General features: G+C 49.4%; 1 protein-coding gene across 2 annotated transcripts in view; it reads right to left on the bottom strand.

The window, feature by feature from the left end:
- The window catches only part of LOC136370470 (vascular endothelial growth factor receptor kdr-like), a 126,678-nt gene that overhangs the window by 18,810 nt on the left and 83,662 nt on the right, over nt 1-24,206 (bottom strand). Inside the window, exons 13-24 of one of the 2 annotated variants that reach the window (XM_066333903.1) lie at nt 20,163-20,456; nt 18,116-18,262; nt 13,865-13,990; nt 13,249-13,355; nt 12,036-12,171; nt 10,676-10,780; nt 8,521-8,637; nt 4,885-4,973; nt 3,242-3,407; nt 2,582-2,679; nt 1,585-1,707; nt 1,379-1,490 (exon numbers count right to left, since the gene is read on the bottom strand). In XM_066333903.1, the coding sequence (XP_066190000.1) occupies nt 1,379-1,490; nt 1,585-1,707; nt 2,582-2,679; nt 3,242-3,407; nt 4,885-4,973; nt 8,521-8,637; nt 10,676-10,780; nt 12,036-12,171; nt 13,249-13,355; nt 13,865-13,990; nt 18,116-18,262; nt 20,163-20,456 (1,620 nt within the window). The remainder of the gene's footprint in view (nt 1-1,378; nt 1,491-1,584; nt 1,708-2,581; nt 2,680-3,241; nt 3,408-4,884; nt 4,974-8,520; nt 8,638-10,675; nt 10,781-12,035; nt 12,172-13,248; nt 13,356-13,864; nt 13,991-18,115; nt 18,263-20,162; nt 20,457-24,206) is intronic. The other variant, XM_066333904.1, reaches the window with a different exon arrangement.

The raw sequence follows: 24,206 nt of genomic DNA, 5'->3' as shown, positions 1-24,206 counted from the left end.
GTCAGGAGCTTTTGGGAGTGATACAAAGTTTGTTCGTGCTGCATTCCTTTGTTCCCAGTGTGTCCCTGAGTGTGTCTCTGGGTGCTGATGCTAAAGCCCCCTCCTGAATAATCTGACAAACCCAGGGCACTCCTGGAGCTCCTGGAGCTTTGTCTGCCTGTGCTGTCTCCAAACCTGCAGCAGGTGATGCTGCCACAGAGCCATCACCCAAAATAACAACACCCTAAATAAAGAGGGCTGAACCCCAGGGAAAAGAAGGAGCTGCCACTTGTTTCAAGCACTCGAGTGTGAACTTTCTGCTGGGTGTGCAGATGTGGAGCAGGGAAAAGTCCAAATCAAAGACTTGGACTGAGAGCAGGTTCTGATCCTGCAGCCAGCCCTAAGTAAAGATTAGGAGAGAAACAGCTCCAGACTTTGCATTTTCACTTGGCATCTTGAGCCCAATCATTAATTTTAACTGATCCATGAACTAAAGATAGAAGGAGATTAGAGTTTGCTTTAAAATCCAGCAGCTTAAGTTGACAATGCTTCTTGTTTTCTTTTGTCTGCAAACGCTGATTAAAAAGCCAGAGCTGACATTCCTAAATTCCCTCAGGAAAACAAATCTTGCCACTCTTCAAGGAGAATCTGAGAGCAGCACAGTCCAAGTGTCTGTTGGGCTGCTTGTTGAAGTTTCACAGCTTTATCTGCTGGACAGTCACCAGAGCTCAGCCAGGCTGAGAAATCCAACAGCAGCCTGGGCTGAAACCTCCACTACATAAAGAACATCATCATTATTCCTCTAGGAATGTTGTGGCTTGCAAATGGTGCAGCCACAAGAGCCCCTTGGTCTGCTGCCAAAAGGGTCCAGGCTGAGCCCAGCGCTGGTCCTTGCACCAAGCAGCTGCTGCCAGATTCTTCTTCCCTAGAAAATCTCACATTTTATGAGGTGGATGATGAAGCTGGGATAAAAAATATCGTGTGGGCTCATGTTCCAAGGGCTGCCAGCAGCGGACACTGTGCCCACGGCAGGGTGACTCTGCAGCCCTGGAGCAGATTTGGTTTTACAGGAAACTTCTTCATTGCTGTCCAAGAAATCTCCCACTCCCTCAGAAACAGAGGCTTGCATTTTATCTCTGGGCTCTGCTCCTTTCAGTGGGTACAAATGTTAGGTCCAAGATTTTGGATTTTTGGTCTCCCTCCCCAGTGTTTTCATGTCCTTTGTCCGGTGGAGTTCTCACTGAAATTGGGTTTATTCTACACCTGATCTGCACTGTGCACATTTCCTCAGTGAAACAGAAGCACTGCCCCACATGATCACCTTTTGTTAAAAGCTTTCCTTAGCTAAGCAGCCACAAATTAGGAGGGGAAAAAAAGAGAGTTTGAAAACCATTCTTACCTAGAGAAAATATTTCCCAGAGCAGCACTCCGAAAGACCACACGTCGCTCTGCGTGGTGTAAATTTTGTCAAAAATAGCTTCTGGAGCCATCCACTTGAGTGGAAGCCGTGCCTAAAAGCCAGAGACACAACAGGTTGCCGGGTGTGCTGTTCCTGACCTGCCCAAGCCCAGGCTGAGGGTAACAAGTGAAGCTTCTGGCACTCACATCTCCCTTGCGGACGTAGTCGGGGTCTTTGTAGATGTCCCTGGCCAGGCCGAAGTCACAGATCTTGACCACGTTGTTCTCGGACAGGAGGATGTTCCTGGCTGCCAAATCCCGATGGATGCACTGCCAGGGGATGACACGGGGTCAGAGAGGGGTGGCCAAGGAGCCCCTGCTCCAGCTGGAGGCAGGAGAGCTGCTGTGGGAGTGGGGGAAGGAATGAACTGCCCCGGGAGCAGAGATTGCTCCAGACACACTGGGATGTGCAAAAGAGAGGATAACTCGGGGAACAAGCCAGTATTAGAGTCAGTTTTCTGATTTTTTTTCTGTCTGAAATAACTGTGCAGTCACAACAAGGAAGGGAGTCCTATTGTCTAGTTAGCTGATCCCTGGGAAATTCAGGAGAAGCCAAAAAGCAGCTGCAGCTCCATTTGGCAGGAGCTGGCATTCTTGCTCAGGATTTTGGGGGCTGCCCTGGCGGCTGTGTGTGGGTGCACCTCAGCTGTGTGCACACTCTGGCCCGTGGATTGCACTGCATTTACCTGGAAAGGTGCTGCACAGGCTACAAACGCCTTTGTGTTTATCCAAGGGCTGCTGACTTGGCCGACAGTCCCAACGCCTCTGACAAACTAAAGGAATAATTGGATACTCCCTCCTCAGCAGTGGATTCCCTGTTCTCCTCCTCCCTTTTCAGCAGTGGTGTTGTTCACCACACTGAGAGGAGCTTTCTCTACAAGCCCTTTCTGCATTTATTTGTGAGGCAGCTCCACAAACTGTCTGACAATCTGAATTCACTCCTTCCACCTAAACCCCTCCAGCTGCACAGTCCCTGCAGCCAGGAACATGATGGATGCTCCTCCACAGCCCCTTCAGAGCTAATCACTGCTCAGCCACCAGAGCTAACGGGATCTCCAGCACTCCAACAGAAGAGCAAAAAGCAGATTTCTGTGTTTGGGTTTCTCCATCTCAGACACTCTGCAGGCAGGCTGAATGAGCTCACTTTTCGGGAGGCCAGGAACTCCATGCCTTTTGCCACCTGGAAGCTGTAGCAAATCAGATCCTCCAGAGTCAAGGGCCTCTTGTACAGATCCTCAGCATCTAGGAGAGATCAGAGAGACGTGGCAAACCCCTGCAGCTCCAGCTGGTGCCACTCGTGTGCTGACAGCCCCAGAGCTGAGTGCTGGCTGTGAGATCTCTGCAGGGTTACAGCTCTGGGTGAGCCACCAGTGACCCAGGGGCTTCCAGAAGATCAGGTGATTTACAAAGTTCCCTCATCCATTAGTTATATCCTCTCGTATTAAATCCCTCAACTAATTATGGATTAGTTGAATCCATAGATTTGGCTATGGGGAAATAACACCTCAGGCTGGGAGTGAGGGGAACTTTACAGACAAGAGCCCAGGGACAGAGTGACCTCACAAGTCTGGTGGAACATTCCCATTTCTCCTCTCACAACACAGGAGCAGCTTCTGTACATAATACAGAGCTCTCTTTTTGTGAGGAAGTTGGGGTGGGGACCAGGCAGGAGGAAGAATTTGGGATTTCAGGAACAAACCAAGCCGTGTAAAGGCTCCTAAAGTGTGTGACAGTGTGTGTGGCACCAGACACGCGGCAGAAAACTTTCCAGTAAAAGATTTGGGATAGAGTTGGTTTCTTTTACCTTCTTCATCGTCTTCTGAGTCACTGTAACTCTTATCTTCAATAAATCCTGAGCTGGCAGAGCTGCCTGTGCTGGCCACACTCTCCAGGCGCCTCTTGATCAGCTCAGTCAAGTCACTGTTGGACTCATCCAGACTTTTCTCTGCTTGGTCAGAGTTTTCCTGGGACTAGAAAAAGCATAAACCCAATTTTTAGCTGTGTACGATGCAAAGCTTGAGGATTCAAAATATGTGACGTATTTTTTATGACAGTGGCATAAGGAGAAAGGGTCCTCTGAAGATGAGCGTGTTTGAAAACGGTGTCTCCTGAAGGAGGAATAAATAGGAATCCAGGTTTTATTAGTTCTAACTATAAACCAATCAAGTCTGGTTTCCTATTTACTCCTACCTGTTATTCCCCTTTCACTGACGGCAATATTCCACATCAGAGTTGGCTGGGTGACACTGAGAGGGCAGCAGGGAGAGGCTGCAATCCCCTTGCTGCCTTGGGATGTTAAAAATCCCCTGGAGGTGTGTGCAGGATGGGCACTGATGTGTCTGTGCAGGGGCCAGGGGCACAGCCAGCCCCCAGCTCATGGCAACGGCGGTGAGAAGGAAAATCTGAGTGAGTGCACCAGGAAAATCGTCACTCACACAAAGGCCCTCGTGTGCTTTGCTGCCTGTATACAATGGCTTTAATAATAATATTAATAATAGTAATAATAGTAATAATAGTAATGATACCACCAATACAATAACAACATAATAATATATTAAAATAAAATAAGATAAAATAAAATAATAGTAAAAGTAAAAGTAAAAGTAATAGTAATAGTAATAGTCATAGTCATAGTCATAGACATAGTAATAGTAATAGTAATAGTAATAGTAATAATACCACCAATACAATAACAATGAGATAATAATACATTAGAATAAAACCATATATAATAAAAATAAAAATATAATAATAAAAAAATAATGGAATCATCTGTGAAAATATCTCTGTGAGGCTGCAGTTTGTGGCAGGGCTGAGATCCCAGAGCCTGTTTCACTCTGGGTGTTCACAAGGAGTCAGTCCCATCCCTCCCCAGCACTGATTTCTGCTCCTGTGTCCTGCTCCTGCCCCAGCCCAGGCAGAGATGTTTGTGTGGATGCAGGTTTTGGTGCAGAATATCCAGGAGCCAGGCTGTTGTCACAGCACAGATTTCTGGGCTGGCACAGGGGAAGGGACAGAGGATGGGGATGAGCAGATGAGGAAGGATGAGCTGCTTCCACTTGGGGCTTAGAAACAAAAATCCCCAAACCACATTTGTATTTTGGGAGGGTTCACCTTCTCCTAGTTCTGTTAATGCCAGTTTTCCACTATTATTTTGTTGCTCCCCTTGTCCTGGGAAGTATTTCACAAGTATTTCCCTCTTTTTCAAGTGCTCTGGAGTGTTTGGGTACTTGCAACTAATTCTTTAGGAGATGCTAGAAGAGGACAGCAGTGAGATCCTGCAGGGGGGAGAAAAAAATCCCTCTTCTTGCTTGTACAAACTGAAATGTGGAGAGAAAATAAAACATAGAAACACCCAACTTTTGGTGCCAATGCAGAGCAAATCCAGCTTTTGTCAGTGGTGGTTGATCCTCTGCCTTGCGCCTGTGAGAAGTCTCATTTTCTTACCTTGTATGCAATGAAATCTCCTCGTTTTCCCCTCAGATAGTTGGACAGATTTCCATATTTGCAATATTCCACTATGACCATTAAAGGACCTAAAAAAAGACAGTGAAAGCCAAATGAGTTTTGAAGCACTGCAAAGCACGTAATTCTAATTTACCCTAGCAAATCCTCTTCGAAATAAGTGGCATTTCTCTTATACAGAGGAGGAAATGAGGAAACACAGGAGTGACACAACCAGTAGGGATGGGGAGGGAAGAGAACACATTTCTTAGTTTTCCCCGTTGGATGGTAACAGTTGGTATTTACTCCTCATTTATAAACAAGGAAAGCTCAGGATGATCAACACAATCCCAGATGCTGTTGAGGTTGGTTTGCTCTGTGCATGGAGCAATTTTCATTTTCTCTGCTGGCTTCACAGTTGTTTGTTTTGGGTGGAGCTGATGCCACTAGAGGAAATCAAAGTATGCAGGGCCACAGACAGATCTAAATGAAAAGCTGCAAAAACACTCAGTCTGAAGGTTCTGAAAGCCTGGAAAGTGCTCTCATTTTCTTCCTTATTCCTCTACAAACCACTGCAGACTCAGTGCTGCTTTTATACAATTATGCAGGCTTTTAAGAGCTGCTTGAAATGCTTTTATATCGCCTGGTGAGATGTTAGGGAAGGGAAAAGCTGCACTCTGGACCTTTATTTTTTTGTAATCATCAAATGAAAGACGAGGTGAATTCATGAGATTGGGATGTGGATAAACATGGACTATTATCAACCCCAAACACTGAGACTCTCATGTCCAGAACCTTTTTCTCTGGAGGGGGTCTGTGGACTTTGAAATCTCATGTTATTGAATTAATTTCTTGAATTCAAAGGAGAAGTGCAGAGAGCTGCCCTTGGCCTTGGGGAAGGAGCTGGGCAGGATTCCTGCAGGAATTCCTGCATCCTCCTGGGCAGGAGCAGGGCTGCACTCAGCCCCTTGTCCAGCACTGCCTGGGGACAGCAGCAGGAGGGACAGTGACCCTGGGACAGTGGCCCTGGGACAGTGGCCCTGGGACAGTGACCCTGGGACAGTGTGGGACAGCCAGAGGAGCAGCTTTTGGGGGCACAGGGAGGGAGATGCTGAATTCCTGCAGGAACCAAGCCCAGGGTGTTCCCTGTGGGTTCCTGCACTCCCCCAGCCCCAGTCACTGCTGCCTTGGTGCACACCCTGGGGCTCCCCAGCACCCCCAGACCTTCTGCTGGAACACCCTGAAACCTCACAAAACCACCACCCCCAAAGCCCCAAACCCCCAAATCCCAGTGCTGCCCCCAGAGCTCTGCTCAGTGCTGGGATCTGGCTCTGAAGAACCCAAAATCCAATGTCCCTCACGGATGCCCTGAGGAAATGCAGATTCCAGAACAGCTTTAAAGCTCCGCTCAGTGATTTATTCATGGTTTTGAAACGCTTCCTACACGTGGCCTCCCCATATTTTGTTCCCTCATTGTGAAGCACACGCTGCATTAGTTCTGACTGCTGAACATCAGACAAAGTGTTAAATTCTGTTATTTGGTACCTTGTTAAAATAATGTATGTGCATACTTAATACCAGTCTCCATCAGGAGCACACGGTTACATAAAGCCTCACAGGGGAGGGGAGAGCCCTGGAATTTCACAGGAACTCGGATCCGTGTCTGCCTCTGGAGCTCGAGGCTGTTTTCCTTTAGTCTGCACTTGCTGTGCTCAGAGGAGAACGGAGCAGTGCCTGCCCCGAGGCTCCCCTGTGCCCTCTGGGGACCTGCTGCACCCCTCTGCTCCAGACTCTGTCCCCTAAAGGCTTCCCAGGCACCTGGCAGGAGGAGGGTCGCCCCCCTGGAGAATGGGAAATCAAGGAAATCCTGGGAGAAAACTTCCCTAGACACTGGACATCCAGAGCCTTTGGTCAGGGGGGTCTGATCAAAGGTGTGTCTTGCTGTGCAAGCAGAACTCTGGGGCTGCTTTGGTTAAGAAGCCCCTGGTCCTGCTGCCAGGTTTGTCACCTGTTTGTCCTGAGCCCCCTGAGGGACCTGTCAGCACAGGAGAGCCACCAGCGTTCCCAGTGCTCCAGCCCCTCTGCTCCTCATCCCAAGCAAAGGCTCCTGGCCCTGAATGCCTCCAGCTGGAGCTGCCCTTGCTCCCACACAAGCTTTTGGGCTCTGGGGTGCTGCAATCCTTGGGAGCTCCCCATCTGTTGTTGGGCCCTGAGGATTTTAGACTTTCTGTGCTAAAGGGGCTCTGACCCCCAGAAAACACTGCATTTCACATGAGGCCATGGAAAAGGCTCCCAAAATTGAGAGACAGCCGTGGGATTGTGGGTGTGGGGTTGGATAGAAGTGTGTGATAGCACAGGGTGTAAAACTTCAAAGTTTAAGGCTATAGAATATAGTAATATATATAAAGCAAGATGAAGGATTTAGGGCTCAGGCTCAGTCCTTCTTTTTCACCTTCATCATGGGTTTGGGGGGTGTTTTGTAATTGGGTAGAAAAATCTGCATTGCAGGCCATGGGTGGTGGTTATTGGGCCAAAAGTAAAAATAATACAGGTCTCATCTTGTAATTGGATAATTTGTGTGAAAAGATCTTGGAAAGAGTTAGAGACAGAGCTGTTTTTCATTTTGTTAGCCAGAGCTCACAACTTGTGAGACTGTAACATAGATAAGAATTAATAAACACCTGAGTCCCAACATAAACACCATCTCTTGAGCATTTAATCCCAGCTCTGACAGAAGAAAAGAAGATAAAAGCCCCTCAATCTGTGGCTCCCACATCCCAGCAGCATCCATGGCTGCTGTTTGCTGAGGAACTGGAACCACCTTGCTGGAGGAAAGATTTCTTCCCTGGCATTCCCCCAAATTCCCCTTTTTCCTCGTGACTGGACACCAACTGCTGGAAACCGATGGTTTTGGGGTCTCGGATGACAAGAGAGATCATCTCCCTTGATTTCCCCCCTTCATTTATTCCACTCTGGGGTTTCCCTTGCCCTCTGGTCACCCAGACCTGTCTATTGGAGGTGGTTTTGGAGATTCTGAAGGTCAGCAGCGAGGAGCCATCCTCCAGAGCTGCTCCCCTGAAGCTGAGCACAGCAAGAGGCACGGATGCTTTGTCTGGCAGTGTGGGAAAGGGATCTTTTAGTGACAAAGGTCTGAGATTTATGGGACTTTGTACGATGCAGGGCCAGTCCTGGAGCCCAGCCCTGTCAGTCCCTGCTCACCCTGGGCTGTCCCAGGTTTCCTGTGCACAGAACCTCTGTGTTTGCCTGGACAGGGTGAAGTGCTGGGGAAGAGGAGCCTCAGGCAGCCAAGAGCCTGGTGCATCCTCCTGATAAGGCAGGGCAGGAGAGGGAGAAGAAGCCTGGAAATGCCCACGGGGAGGGAATTGGGCACCTCAGTGCAGAATCCCTTTTGGGAACAGGCCTCCAGAGAGAACAGAGAGGGGACACCAAGGATGGGAGAGGTTCAGGAGCCCTGGGTGGGATCAGGCCACATCCTGCAGGAGCAGCAGCAGCTCTCCTGTGAGCAGAGAGCAGGAACTGGCTGTCCTTGCTTTGACTTCCACAGGCACTTCCAAACACCCCCAAAAGTGTCTGAAAGGTGTTTTCTTTTTTGCCCCTGATTTACTGAGAACTCCTCACCTCCAGCTTTGGTGCAGGCTCCCAGCAGGTTGACCACGTTGAGGTGATGTCCTATATGGATGAGGATCTTCAGCTCAGACATCAGAGCCTTGCATTCGTTAGTAGTTGCACATTCTGCTTAAGATAAACAGGAAAATTCATCTTTACACAACAGGATATTTTCAACAGGACACAGCAAGATCCTGTTTATCCTTTGAAACAAAACCCACCCAGGTCCCTCGCAGTATCTTGGCTTTTCAGACTCTCACACAGATAATAATTCATCCGTTTCATTGTCTGCTGACCTTTATGAAGTGGGATAACACTTTATCTTTTGGGTGACTCTTCCTTTCTCGAGCGTGGGTTGTGGAGGGCGACTGTCCCTTCCCCCAAAGCTGACCCCACAGAGCCTTGGGCAGGACTCAGTTTTGCCAAGCTCAGCAAAGCCAACTCAGCAAGCCCCCACAGCACACAGAATGTGTCCCCTCCTCTCTGCTGGGCTCTGCAGGACTCGGTTACAATACCCCAGAGCTCTCCACTGCAGGTGATGAGGAGTCCACAGGCCTGGAAGCTGTGTCCCAAAATGTCCCAGGGAATGCACAGCATTGCTAAAGCTCGGGCCTGTAAGATCTTATTGACCCAAGAAATACATTTTCTAATATCTGTGTGTGAGCCATGAACCTGACAGGGATGCTTGGGCTGGCCAGTGACATTATTTTAAGGCAGGCACCCTCAGAGCAGGTTGTTCAGGTGCTGCTTTACCTTCCCAGCCTTCTCTCCAAAACTTCCATGATGTATTTGAACAGGAGAGGCTTTGGCCTGTTTCCTTTGGATCATGTAAGATTTAAATATGAAGAAACAGTTACGTAACAAATCGTTCTCTGTTTATGTTTGTAGAGTTCCCCATCATCTTTCTCCAAACTGTGTCACAAAGAAGGAGCTATTCCAAGGTTCCTTCAGCCAGCAGTGTTTGGTGTGTCCATGGCTGGTATCACCCCTGGTTTCCCCTGGCCTCTGCTGGAACACGCAGCCAGCTCACAAGTGTCTTGGATAATTCTGCACACGGAATTTCAAACCTTCAATCCAGACCAGACCCGAGCATCCTGCACGGAGGTGGCAGAAATGCAGGAGCCTCCAGAGCCTTCTGAACCCCCTGGGTGGATTGTGTGACACTAGACCATCTGCTTTATTCATGGAAATGATGAATTATGGGCACGTTAGTTGGGGAGGGGCAGACTGGAGCAGGAGACCTCCACGGGGATAGGGAGGTGTAAAAATGATGGAGAATCTGCCAAATGTTGGTGAAGGTGTGTGCTGGCAGGGCAGAGCTGACATGAGGATCAGCTGGGAAGCACAGCATGGAAGGGAATGAAGCCCCAGAGCTGTCCAGGGCAGTATGTTTGCATGGAGATGGGAAATGTCTGCACCAGGGACTTCTAGGATACCTCAGGGACCTGGAAATGGGCATGGAACAGAAGATACAACAGCAGGAGAGGAGATGGTCAGAAGGGTGAAAATAGAGAGGGGAGGCCAGGAGGCCCAGAGAGGTGATAAATGGGTGTTTCTGTGATTTCAGAGAGATGGCAGAGAGGCAGCGGGTGGCAGAAGCCAAGTCCCGTGGCAGCAGTCACTGGCTGGTGGCATTGCACAGGGGTTAATGGTGTCATGCAGCAGGATGGAGCCGTGAGGGCCACAGCAGCACGGGCTGAGCCTTTGGAATGGCCCTGAGGAGCAGCTCAAGCAGGCAGTGTGTGGCTGATGCATTCCCTCCTCACTGTCTGTGCAAACCCAGCGAGGCAAGAACCAGCCCTGAGCTCCCTCCTTCCCTCCACCCCACGGGGAAATCTTCCCTTCGTTTCAGAAAGATGTCTCTCATCCACTCCCCTGGCACTGGGGTTTTTTTCTGAACTGTTCTCCATCTGGCTGGGCTGAGAGGGAAAGCTCAGCTCCAATTTTGGGGTTATCTCATGTAATCACCCCCAGTAATCTGTCTCCCTCCTCACCCCACAGACCTGGGGGCTGCTGTTTTCTCCCTCGAGGAATCCCAGCCTTAATCAGCAGCTCAGCTGCCGTTTATTTCCTCCCCTTGCATCCCTCCAGGATGGAGAATTCCCACCTGGAAGCCCTGTGCCCCCAGCAGCCTGGGGAGGATCTCAGAGGGATTTGTTTTTGGTACCTTTCAGCATTTTTACGGCAACTGTTTTGCAGGTTGAAGATTTATCAATGCCAAAAGCAGACGCCTCCACCACCTTCCCAAAAGCACCATGACCCAGAGTTTTACCTAGAGAAGCAAGAGTCGAGAGTGAGCCCAGGGACATGCAACCTCAGCTGTGCAGGAGAACCAGGCACAGGGCACAGACACACTCACGGCAGCCCAAATCACATCCTGCAGCATATGGATAGCCAGGGATTTCTATCCATATGGCCCGGATGCAGTACAGCACGGGAGAGGACAGAGGAGGGGGAATAATCACTGCACTCACTGAGGGCAGGGCTGACCTGCACGGATTGAGGGGGAAAAGTCACCTGGGGCTGTCCTGGAGCCCAGGGAGGGCAGAGTTTGGGTTAATTGTGGCAGCCTGATCTCTCATGAACCACTGAGAGAGCCAGCAAGGCACTCAGGGAGTCACAATCCTTTGGTTATTGACAGTCCTTTGGTTATTGACATAATCCTTGGGTTATTGATATAATCCTTGGGTTATTGACATAATCCTTGGGTTATTGACATAATCCTTGGGTTATTGACATAATCCTTGGGTTATTGACATCGGTTTGATGGGAAATCCGCATTAAATGGAATTTAGGACCGTAACTTTTCTCTATTTTCCCTTTCATTTGGATTCTCCTGCCTGTATTACCTGAGGGCTCTGAGGGCTCTGACCCAGGGTCTGGCTTTTTTTGGTTCTGCCAGTTTCTGTGTCCCACCATCATCTCAGATTTTGTGATTTTTTTTCTGTCCTCTCCTCCCTCCACGTTTTCCAGCTGCAGCCCCACAAACACAGATATTTCCCTGCACTCCACAGTGCACACAGATGTTACGGTTTCGCTGTACAAACACAGCCAGCTTTTTTGCATTTTCTCACTCCATCAGCCACTGAACTGAGCTGTTCAGTGAAATGTGGCTCATTTTTTCCATGAGAGCTTTTTTACAGCTCAAAGCTGAGCTCTGACGGCTGATAAGGAAGTGATTATTTGATGAATTGATAGCTTTATTCAAGAGAAAATTCACTTTCCCTTTTCCTCTGTGGGAATGAAATCACACTTTTGGCAGGGACAGTACCTGGAGGCACCTTTTTCCTCCCTGCCAGGAGTTTGGCTTCCCTTTTCCAAGGAGAAGAGCTGGCAGCTGTTTCAACAAGAGACTTTCCAAACCCCTTCATTCCACCCTCCGTCCCTGAACTCCGCGATCCCAAACCCAAAAGTGGCAGTCCCCTGGCGCTGTGCCAGGCTTTTCCCGGGTTATCCAACAGCTCCAGCACCTTTGGGAAGCTTTTGGGGTCATCCTTCCCCCCTGGCTGGGACCCCAAACCACTCACCCAGGCGCAGCCTGTCCCTGGGGAACTCCCACTTGCTGCTGTCGTAGGGCAGGCGGTCACACTGCTCATCCAGGGGCATCTCCTCGGGGTCCATGATAATGGACAGGTATCCTGTTTTAATGTCCGTGGCATCGGGCTAAAAACAGGGTGAGGAGGGGTTATTCCAGGGATTCAAGCTGCAATTCCAAAGGAAGTGGGTTCCCTGCCTTCCAGGCAGATTTATTCTGAGCCAGGAATGCATCGCTGCAGCTTCCTGCTGCCGTTCCACAGCTGAGACACAGATGTTGGTGTGTGGCTCTCGGGAAGAGGCATTGCTCAGTGCTGGGAAACACCAAATCTACCTGGATCAGCCAAAGGAAACCGCTGGTTTTCCATGGGAACTGCAGGAGCTGCGCTTCCTGCTGCGTGTTTTGGCATTGTCACTGTGCTGGTGACACAGTGACACAGAAGTGTTGGTTCTCCACTTAATGGCTGCAACGTGGTGACATTTAAAATTGGCGTGAGGCTGCTGGAAATGGCTAATTCTGACTCTGCTAAAGTGAGAAATCGTGGTTGGGCGGGTTCTGTGAGCAGATTTGGACAGGTGTGAAGTGCAAGAGGAAATTCAGCGTCGTCCACAGCTCTGCTGAGCTGAGGTCAGGGAGGAAAATGTGAACTTAATCCCTGTGTTTGCAAGAGGAGGGGAGATTTTGCTCAAATATCGGAGAGCAGCACTGGGACTGTAGTTGGGTGGAAGCAGAGCAGAGAGCTGGGTTTGCCTTTCTGTTAGTGTTTGCTTCAGGAAAATAGACCTAAATTCCTCAAAACTTTACTGCAAGTTTACTTTTTGAGGCACAAAAGGGAGGTGAAGAAAGGGCAAGGAGATCAAATCAGCTGTGTGCTGATTTCTAGAGCAGGCAGCCTGGGATCTTTCTTTAATATCTTTCAGAGTCAAGTGCTGAAATCAACCCCTCATTTTGGAGGATTTAGGGTATTTTTTGTTATTCTCACAAGCTAGTTGGACTTATAAAGAGGGAGGAGACTGATTTTATGGTCCCACACAGAAGTGGCTGGAAACATCACACGGATTCCCCGGAGAAGTCAACACAAACCATGGTCTGAATTTTAGGGGGACATTTCCTCCAGTTTTTCTACCATCTGCCCCAACCTTTTGTCCCTTTGCTGTCACACCGAGGCAGGTGCCAGCCCTTGTGCAGTTCAGGAGCCCTCTCACCTTTCTCAGCTTGCGAATGAAGAGGGTCAGGAGCAGCCAGAAGAGAGTGGCAGCCAGGCCCGTGCACACCAGGATGATCACCTCGATGTTGGATTTCTCCTCAGAACCTGCAGGTCAAAGAACAACCAGGTCAGAAATGTGTCCAACCCCCTGACTGAGCCCACTGGAATTGTGCATTTCCTTGAGGCCTTAAGCTTTAGCTTTCATATTTTCAGGTTCTGTGGTGCCCAGGGCTCAGCTCTGAGCTCACAGTCAGTGTCACAAAACAAATCCTTGTCCTGCTGCACACCAAGGACAACTTTCAGCCCCAAAGCACAAACAAGAGTGGGCTGGAGGGAGGGACAAGGATGGGACCTCACAGCCTGGGGCTGGAATGGGACAATTAAACCCCAAAATGCAAATGGACCAAAACTTATAAAAGTGTGAGACTTTGTGACCAGTCAGCCATTTCGTGCCCATTTTGGGTCCACCTTGGGTGCAGCCCTGGTCAGGCTCTTGTCCTGCCCAAGGTATATCCTTAAAGGCCTTTCAATAAATCCCTGCTTTATTCTCCAGCTCTGCCCAGTCTCTGTTCCAGCTCAGCCTGCCCAAGGCATCCCCCTCAGCCCGGGCTCACCTTGGATTTTGATGAAGGCTGATGTGCTGTCCTGCCCCAAGTCATTGGAGGCCCAGCACTCGTAGAGCCCCTCGTCATCCTTCTTCACTCTCTCAATCACCAGGGTGTTGTTTTCCATGGAAATTCCTGGTTTAAGGCATTTTGGTTAATGTTGGCACAATAACCTGCCTGCCAAAAATACTCTCAGGAGACACAGGTGAAGGTCAGCTCCATCCATACACGTTAGGACACATTTTAATCCTGTGCTCCCCCTGGTCTGGCTGCCCCTTCCCCTGACTTCTTCCCCTTCAACACCTGGGTAAAGGATTTGGCATCATTTAAACAGATGTGGCTGTTGATTTGGAGTGGGTGGAGCGTGGAAAGGAAGCCAGAAGTTAGCAAAGGGCTGCAGGATTGGTGTCAGACAGCAGGAAGATTAAATGGGAAAAATGGGAACTTGGTGGAGTCACTGAAGGCTGTGGGAAGGGATGGGGCTGCTGACAGGGGGAACGTGGAAGTCAAGTCAGGCACTTCTTGGAAAAATACTATTGGGAAGCAAACCTGGATTCACAGCAGCCAGATGGAGTGGGAAGGGAGAGGTTGCCTAGATATGACCCAGGAGAGACTTTAACATTAATAACATTTAATATTCCCGATTTTGTTTTTCCTGATTTGGGGTACTGCACTGAGAGTTCTCACTGAGGGGATGATTGGGGTAGAAATAGGGAAATGGGTCAGGCTTGGAATCCAAAAGAGAAGGACATTTTGAATTTCTGGGTGTTCTGCCGTTGTTAACAAGAGCACTGCACACAGCTTGCCATGCACTGTGCTGAAATATTTACCCTGAGGTGTTTTTTCCAAATATTTTATTTATGTTTCCATTGGTTGTATGAGTTACATGCTTGTCCCTCTAGAATTATTTATAAAATTTCAGGAGCTATAAAGAGTTTTTCTCTCAGAACATTCTGATCTGAATTATAGATGATCCTAGATTTCCTACCTAATCCAAGTTGCAAAATTAAAGTCACAGGACCAGCTCCTGACATGGGATTCTTCATGATTTATGGGAAGACTCACTTCTGCACTGGGGCAACTTCACCTTCAGTGCTGTTTTGAGCATCAGAATATAAAAAAGTCATTCAGCCATTGGAGAGCATCCAAAGGAGGCCACGAGGATGGGGAAGGGTCTGGAGAAGACTTTTGAGGAGGGGCTGAGGGCATTTGGTTAGTTCAGCTGGAGGAGACTGAGGGGAGACCTCAGTGAGGCCTTTGACATCCTCCAGAGGGACAGCTCCAACCTCTGCTCCCTGTGACAGGGACAGAGCCCAGGGGATGGCTGCAGCTGTGCCAGGGCAGGGTTAGGTGGGGATCAGGAAAGGTTCTTCCCCAGAGGGTGCTGGCACTGCCCAGGCTGCCCAGGGAATGGTCCAGGCTGCCCAGGGAATGGCCCAGGATGCCCAGGGAATGGCCCAGGATGCCCAGGGAATGGCCCAGGCTCCCCAGGGAATGGTCCAGGCTCCCCAGGAAATGGCCCAGGCTGCCCAGGGAATGGTCCAGGCTGCCCAGGGAATGGTCCAGGCTGCCCAGGGAATGGTCCAGGCTGCCCAGGGAATGGTCCAGGCTCCCCAGGGAATGGTCCAGGCTGCCCAGGGAATGGCCCAGGCTGCCCAGGGAATGGTCCAGGATGCCCAGGGAATGGTCCAGACTCCCCAGGGAATGGTCCAGGATGCCCAGGGAATGGTCCAGACTCCCCAGGGAATGGCACAGCCCCAGAGCTCCAGCAGCTCCCAGGGGTGCACAGGATGGGATTGTTGCGGTGTGTGTGCAGGGACAGGAGCTCAATGATCCCTGTGAGCCCCTCCCAGCTCAGCACATCCTGGGGTTCCATGGCCCAGAGCCTGGAAGGCACCTGGGCTCAGGGGAGGGAGCTGCAGGCTCAGGTGAGGCTCCCTGCCCTTGGTGGCTCTGTCCCTGCAGGGCTGTGTCCCACGGAGCTGGGAGCACACTCCCACCACTGTGCTGTGGGAATATAAAGGACATTCCCTGTGCCATGGGATGCCCTGAACCCCTCTGCCAGGTGACCTTGCTGCAGTTTATGGTGCCCAGGACAGCTGAGAGCTCAGGCTGTGCTGCCAGACCCCCTGGAACAGGTGCACTCTGAGGCTCAGGTTGGTGCTGTAGGCGAATCCCGGGGCTGGGACAAGGAATTCTGCCAGCCTGGATATTCTAGAACACGTGGGTTTATTGCAGGGTCACAGGTAAAAGGGTCCTGCCTTCAGCCCCCAGCCTGGGCTGGAGGGGAGCCCCAAAGAGAGAGGGAGAGAGAACAGCAGGGGGAGAGCTGAGAGAGAAGGGAGAGAGAGAGCAAAGGGCAGGGGAGAGAGCAGGAGAGAGCGAGAGCAGGGGGAAGAGGAAGGTGAGAGAGCGAGGTCCTTGTTACAATCCATTCTATCTCCTTTTGTGATGAATATTCTAATTTACAGTGACCAACCAACACAAGACACAAAATCCTATAGAATCTACACACAGCCTGTAAGAACTACTGTATCACCATACTGTGTTATATTTTAAACTCTAAAAACTACTCTTTAAACTTCTGTTTTGCTCCATTGGCCTTTGGATCCCTCAGCCAGCAGAAAGGGATTGTTCAATCCAAAGGGATTCTCCTGCAGCTAGACCATTGTTTTCAGGTTCTAGAGTAACTAGGACTCAGTATCCTACAACTCAAAGTATCTTTCATTTCTATTCTGATTATAGGTTTCATATTTTCAGAATCTTTTGCTAAGCAATCCTATTGATAAGGTTTCCATGATCCATCTTCCCCAACATGGTGCCCACCCTCTGGTCTCACAGGAGCTCCCTGATTTCCCAGGGATGTGCAGATGTGTGCTGGGCTGGCCCTGCACTCAGGAGCTTCCTCAGACTCCAAGCTGGAGCCCCCTGCAGCACTCTGGAATCCTTGGACAGCCCTGGGCCTGTGTGGATGGGGCCCAGGGGAATTTGTGCACCAACATCTCCCCCCTCTCTCTGAGCCATAGAGATTCCCTTGATCACTTTATTGATCATTTGTCAAATGCACTGGAGCAAACGAGGCACCATTATTAGCACAACTATTATGATGATTAAAATGTATAGACCCGTTTTTAGAAGCTCTTTCATCCACGATGTTAAATTCCACTTATCAAACAGATTATCTAACCAAGCCCCATCATCAACTCTCATTTTTGATGTGCCTTTCTCAAGTTGCTGTGTGCTCTTATGGATGGGTTCTGAGTGATCAGATAAATCCACACCACACCTGCCTCCAAAATCTTCACTCCCCTGTCTGTGGGATGTACCCACACCTCTGAGGTCCAGCCTGGCAGAGACATGGCTAAAATAAACCAGCCAGATGGCATGATGGAGTGTGTCTTGAAAAATCAGAAAGGTTTTAATAAAGAAAGAAAATAATACAAAAAGAAAGGCAAAGCTGAGCAAGTACAGAGACAAGTCTCCTGTTTGCTATAACACATCAAAAAGCCTGGAACTTTGCTCTCTCAGTTCAGGTGGGCTTTTTGGCTCTTGGCCCTTTGAGATGAACAACAGGCTTTGAGTTACACCCTTGGAGCCCAATCCATGCTCCTGTGCTGGTGCTGAGACAATTCCAATGAGAAAACCACAGAACTTTCCAGTTAAGCTTCCTAAAATGTCTAAAGGCAAACGGAGACTCTTTCCCTGTTTGGAAGCAGCCGCTGGGGGTGTGAGGTGCATTACCCACACACGTCCATGTCACAGTGACCCTGTGTCCTGGGGTGTAGTTTAGGATGTATTCTGTCACCATCTTCAGTCAATGGCCCATCGATGCCTTGCCATGACTCACAGATAACTCCCTCTGGGGTTATCTCTCTTTAATGGGCCATCAAGGCCCTCCTCTATGACTCAGCATCCCATTGGGAGATGCTCCGCCCACAGGGAGGAGCCAAGCATTCTCACCTGGATATAAGCTGGGATTTGGGACAGTACAAGGGATTCCCAGAGGATCAGAGCTACCAGACCTTTCTATGGGATCACTGCTTCAGGAAGACCCCCTCACCTGGACTGCTTCCATCACCCTGATCAGGCTGTATTCTGACTCTGTCAGTGGTTTTTCTTATTATATTATTGATTTTTTTTTTCTCATTAAATTTTATTTCTGACTTAGAGCCTCCCACTTGGTTTGTTTTCAAACCACGACACCCCGGCAGCCCATCACCCCCCCATCCCAAACCATTCTGGGCAGCAGGACCTCCTCACCTGACGCTGCTGAGATGGGGTAGCCGTTCTTCCTCCAGGTGACCTGTGGCTCTGGTGTCCCGCTGACCCTGCACTCCAGCAGGATCTTCCCGCTGATGTTCACCTCCAGGTCCGTGAGGTTCTGGATCACCAGCGGCGCTGCCTTCTCTGCAGCCACACAGGAAAAGAGCCCCAAGTCAGCTCTGGGAGCCCCTTCCCTCTCTTCCTGACCCTCCCCTCTCCAGGCTGGATGGGGCAAAGGTTGGGTTGATCACTTGATCAAAAATTCCACCCTTCTCCAAGGTCCTGGGAGGAGTGGGTGAGTGTATTTGGTTTGTTTTCACACTTTGGTTTGGCTGCAGCTCCAACTCCTCGTCCTCTGAAGAAAACAAAGGACAGGGAGTGGGTGGTGCACATGCAGAGGGAAGATGAAAAGGAGAAAGGAGGGGGAAAAGAGGAAACAGTTCTAAAGGTTTTTTTATCCTCCATCAGGAGTGCAGTTTTGTCTTTACTACAACCATGGTATTACCCACTTTATGTTCATTTATAAGAACTGCAGGACAGCAATTAATAAAATCATAAGCACAGCACAAAATAAACCCCAAACTTGCAGTGAGGACAGAAGATGAGGGGCATTAGAACATGTAAAATATTTGACCAGGGGAAGGACACCTGGTCTGGGTTTGGAGGGACATTTCCACATGTGTGTTCTCCACCAGAATTCCCTGACATGTGCCAGACAAACGACAGACCCCAGTCCTCCTGACAGGAACGTGATGCTGACTGCAGCTCTCCAGGGATGCATTCCCAGTCTAGCTGTGTTTTTCCCATAGCCACGCTGTGTAGGTGTGTGTGTGTAGGTGGAAATCTGCCTGACTGAATAAAAATATCTGCCAGGGGAGAGGAAAGGGAAGTGCCTGAATGCAGGGAGCAGAGCAAGGCCAGTGCCTCACAGCAGGTGATGCTCACAGGTGGGCACCAGCCAAACCTTCTCCACTGGCCAACACCTGGGTGAGGCTCCTTCCCTTCCTCTGTACCCCAGGAAAAGGGAGATGTTTGTTTGTGTCTGGAGATAAATCACCTCCCAGCGTGGAGCCGGAGCTGTGTGTGTGCAGGGAAGGGATGGGGAGGCTGCACAGGGAATGTCTCCTTCACCCCAAGGCTGAAGGCAGCCCTGGGCTGTGCCTGAGTGCCCAGAGCCCACAGCAGCACTGACCCTGCAGTGCCCCAAGAGCCACTTTGGAAATCCCTGTCCAATCCAGCTGCTGAAGCACTCTGACTCCTGCTCCCTGACTCGCTGCTGCGTGTCTCATTTCCACTCCAGTTTTCTGTGCTTTGGGTTTTCCTCACCACTGGAAGGTGGTTAATAAATCTATCCACCCCCCATTGCAGCAGCCCTTTTTTCTTCTGAGGAGATCACTCAGAGAGATCATCTCTTCTGAGAGATGGTCACTCACCTTCTTCACCCTGAAGCAGAAGAAACTTCGCTAATTTTCAGTGACTTCCTACTGGCAGAAGTGTCCTGCCCTTTGAATTCCCACAGCCAACTGAACCAGGCTGGAGGATCTTAGTGAAATTAAAGAATTGGGAGCTTGGGTATAAGTAAGAAAATAATTGCTATGACAAAGTGCATCCCTCTCACCCAGAATAAATGGCACATGTCACTTGATTTTACACCTGCCCAGGGACATTTGGGATCTGCTGGGTCCAAGGCTATTCATGTACCTCATCCTGGCAGCTGAGAGTGGGTGCCAAAGTCATACAGACCTGGGGTGAGCACCCCAAGTCACAGCTGTGCTGTCAGTAAATTACCCTGTGCTGTCAGGGTGATGCTTTTTGTCCTCAGTCAACTCTAAATCTGCACCCAACACGGAGCTGGGGAGACAAAACTCTGCTGAGATCACCTCAATGTGATTTCAAATATTTTACCCAAACCCAGCAGTGGCTGGGTGAGCGTTCCTCACATCAGGCTGTCAATCCATGTGGAACAAATAACAAAATCCAAGCAGAGCAGGACGCCAGGTCTGTGTGAGGACACATCCCAGTGTCACTGTCCCCTGGCACCTACCTCTGACCAGGAGCTGGCTGTGCTGCTCCAGCGTGTCCGTGCTGTTGTGCTGGTTCTGGGCTCGGCACTTGTAGAGACCACTCTGCTCCTTGGTGACGTTGGGAAGGAGCAGGGTCAAGGAGATGGAATATTTGTCCATTTTCCTGAGCACAGAGGGGCCGGGGGCTGGCTCTGAGGAGGGGTAGTACCAGGCCAGGTGGGTGTAGATGTACTTGGAGGCCCGGCAGGTCAGCTGGACGTCGTTCCCCACGATGGCTGTGACCTGGGAGGAGGTTTGCAGTCCAGAGGGCACGTCTGGGAGGAAGGGAAAATATGTTAGGAGTTCAATCCCAGCTGAGAAGGTGGGTGGAATCCATCCCTAATTTAACTTAGGGGGCAAATTTCCAGCAGTGCTGGAAGAAGCCAAGTTTAATGAGGCATGTGGAAATGTGGAAGCAGGCACTGGAGCTGGGAATTAGGGAAGTGGAAGTTCCTCTCACTGCCCAGTGCTAGCCTGTGCTAGTCCAGCCCTCAGCACTCTACATCATCCCATCTCCAAGTAATGAATCGAAAGCTTATAAATAGAAGGAGTTAATGGACTGAGAGAGTTTAATCAGGAGCTGTTTCTATCCAAGTAGATAAATGTGTTTGTGAGCTCTTCCCTCTCCACAATCAGGGCTGGAAAGTATTAATTGCAGAGGAATAAAGAAACCCATTCCCATCCCTCAGGAGCAACATCTCCTTCCCCACTGAACAGTCTCCTCAGCTCTTTCTTATTCCAACTGTGCCAATAATTATTTTCATCACATGTGAATGCTGGATGTTTACTTGATCACTGATGGATTAACTGATCTAATGATGTCTAAGTCCTTGAGGCCCTTATATTTAGCAGAGAAATACTCTGAGAATCGTGACTCTGACCTAGCCAAGGAAGAATGAGCTGTTTCTTGCTATATTTTCAGTAACTTTTCACTCCAGGAAAAAAAAAAAAAAAAAAAAAAAAGTCAGTTTTCCCAAAGTGGCAAACCAAATCCCTTTAAAACCAAGAAAAACTGAGTGGAAAGCCAGAGCCTGCCCTGCAGCACTGCCAGAGACCTGCAAGGAAATTTGGGCTGGAAGATACTTTGGATTTTGTTCATTTTAGGGATCTATCCACCTGAATGAAAATGCATGGATAACCACAGCGATCTGGAGTTATTCTGTTTGTTAGGTCAGGATTTTCAGGCAGCTGAGAGTTATGAGGAACATGTTATCAAAGTTACCAGGGACAGGATCACTCTGGGCCAGCTCCTGAGCAGGAACAGGTTTGCCCTAAATCTCAGATTCTCAGATTTAGGTGAGAGGCTTCCTCAAGCCAGGATGAGCTGCGTGGGACTCTGAGAGGGCCAGGGGTTAAAGCAGAACAAGTGTGCACTGAATTTGCCATCTGCAAATTCCACCTGGAATTTGGCCAGGGGCTCCCACTGCAAGAGGTTCTGCAGGAGCTACAGCTGAGCAGGAATGACTGAGGCTGCTGAAATAACCAATCTGCCTGATAATTAACCACATATTCCGTAAAATACAGAGCCCTGGAGGAGCTTTCAGATATGATTAAAAGTCTCTCTGCTTCCTGAGTCGTCTGGAGTGAGAACCCAGGAGCTTTTGCTTCATGGTTTTTAAAGACTGGCACCAGAAATACTTGACAAAAGATCCAAAAAGAGACCCCCTCAGGCCACAGCTGTGGAAATGGTTCTTTTTCTCTCCTTTCCCTGTGCTGGAATTGCAGTTTGCTCTCTGCAGGGTGTTGTCAGGCTCAGTTGCTCTCTCTTGGTGCCAGCTGTGTGCTCGGGCTGCCTCGTGTGACACATCCACTGCTCCCTCCTGGTGTCCTGGGCTTCCAGCACATCCAAATGCTGCTGATCATCACAGGGGGAATGTCTGAGGCCACCAAAACCTCTCCGGGTGGGAAAACTGTGAAAACACTGGGCTGTGGCAGGAGCACCATTTCACATCTCCTGCGTCTCTCCCACCCAAACGTGGGGCAAGGGCTTGGGGTAAGACTGCCTTGGGCATGGCACAGCCTGGGCTGCAGCATCTGGGGCAAATTCCCAATGAATGGGATGTGTCCACTGCCAAACCCTGAGTTTTGAAGGATGCTCCATAGATTTGCTTTCTTGCTGGACTTGAAAGTTGCCAGAGTTTTGTTGTTGGTTTTTTTTTTTTTTTTTTTTTGTTTTTTTTTATAACAACTTAACATTCTGGGAGCAGAGGCCTGGCTTGTTTTTCTTATCATCCCTTCTCCTGACATTTTTTATTTAGCATTTTGAATATTTTTAGCTGGAACCTGTGCCATCCTCTCCCATCTTGTTTGCCTTTCAAGCAGCTCTTTCGGCTCCAATAGAATATTCATTGATTTTTTTTTTCATTGCGGCGGAAGGAAAAAGAGAGGAGAAAAGGAGTTGCTCTGCTCTATCTTTTCATGCTCTCCTCTCCATTTTTCTCCTCCCACCTGGATTATCAGGGGAGTGAGTGCAGCTTGGAAGAGCACATTTCCAGTCAGTTCATCTCTCAGACAGCTTTGCTTACATAATCCTGAACCCGAGCAGTGATTAACTCCCTTTTTCCGAGCAGATACCGTGTTTTAGGAGGCTCCCAAGAAGTTGGCTGAAAAGAATTCACCACGAGGCCCTTTCCCTTTTATCAGCAGCCCCCAAACATTTGTCTTCGGTGGTGTGTCACAGTGTAGTGGCTGCGAATTTCCCTCTGCATCGTGCAGGATCCAATGGCAAAAAAAGGGAAAGGAGCCATTGGAGGGGAGGTAAAAAGGCAGCAGAAATCAAAGGCAAGGCTGGCTCCATTTGTATTTACAAGGAATTAATTGTTTTTAATTTCCTGCCTGCAACCATCTGCGTCATTCAAAACTGGAATTCCCAGCCCTGGAATTTGGGGGGATTGCCATTGGAAAAGGGATGGAGGGAAGGGGGAGCCCTCGGTATCTGCAGCAGTCAGGAATCTGTCAGGAATCCTGTCAGCAGCTCGGGAATGAGCAGTTTGGAGCGGCACAAACCCCTGGAGCAGCCCAGCTCGTCCATTGTGCTGCTCTCTGAGAGCAGATTTTTATCTCCCCCTGGAAAGGCAATATTTTCTTTCGAGGAGAAATCTTTTAACTCCATTTTTTCTCAGTTGTTTTGGGAATCAGATAAACCCTTGGGGGAAAAAAAAAAAAAAAAGAAAGAAAAAAAAAAGCTTTGGTTATTATTTGTTGTTCTTATCATAATTCATTTATATTCCCAGAACATTCCAGCTTTTCAGATGGGTGGGATCCCACTTTGCTGGATGTAGCTCAGTCAGACAAAAGCTGGAATTTGATTCACTCTGGACCTGCAGCTCTTTGGAGCTGCCTTTTCCAAGGTGCAGAGCAGAGATTAGAAGGTAAATGACACTTGTCCATGGCACAGAATCCCTGCAGGAGACACCAGAGCAGCTTCTCACTGCTCTGGGGAGTTTGCAGCCTGCTTGGAACGTCCCGTGGAGCTGGACAATGACATTTCTGAGCATCTGATGGCTCACCCAAGGCTTCAGAGGGAGCTCTGGAGGCAGAGCAGTGCTGGGAAAGGCAGGGTCAGATCTAAATTGGATTGACACAACCCAAAAACCCCAGAGTAGGAGTTTGGGCAGGGCACGATGGATAAATCCCTTTGTGAGAGACTCCAAGGGCTGCAGAGGGACAGTGACAGTCAGGACATCTGCAGGAGGGGCTGTCACTGCGTGAGGAGATTTCTCATCACTCTGCACCCCTTTTAAGGCTTGGATTCTGAGTGAGCTCCAAACCCTCGTGACCCTTCCCGAGATGAACTCTGCTGGCAGAGGAATGACTTAAAAATAGAGCCTGGTGCTATTTCTGGTGTCCGTGGGAGTTTTTTGTGGGGGTTCTGCAGTGGAAGAACAAAATGGTTGCTGACAATTATTCCACAGGGATCAATTAATTTTTGTGAAACGAAGGTGGTGGTGATGAAAACATCAGACTGAAGCGATCCCCAGAGAGCAGCCTGGACAACACCTGAGGAAGTGTCCCTGGAACACTCT

The sequence above is a fragment of the Sylvia atricapilla genome, chromosome 21 (genome assembly GCF_009819655.1).
Source record: "Sylvia atricapilla isolate bSylAtr1 chromosome 21, bSylAtr1.pri, whole genome shotgun sequence".
Classification (NCBI taxonomy): domain Eukaryota; kingdom Metazoa; phylum Chordata; class Aves; order Passeriformes; family Sylviidae; genus Sylvia; species Sylvia atricapilla.
The sequence above is the reverse complement of the archived record's forward strand: the minus strand, read 5'-3'. Positions and strand labels throughout refer to the sequence as shown.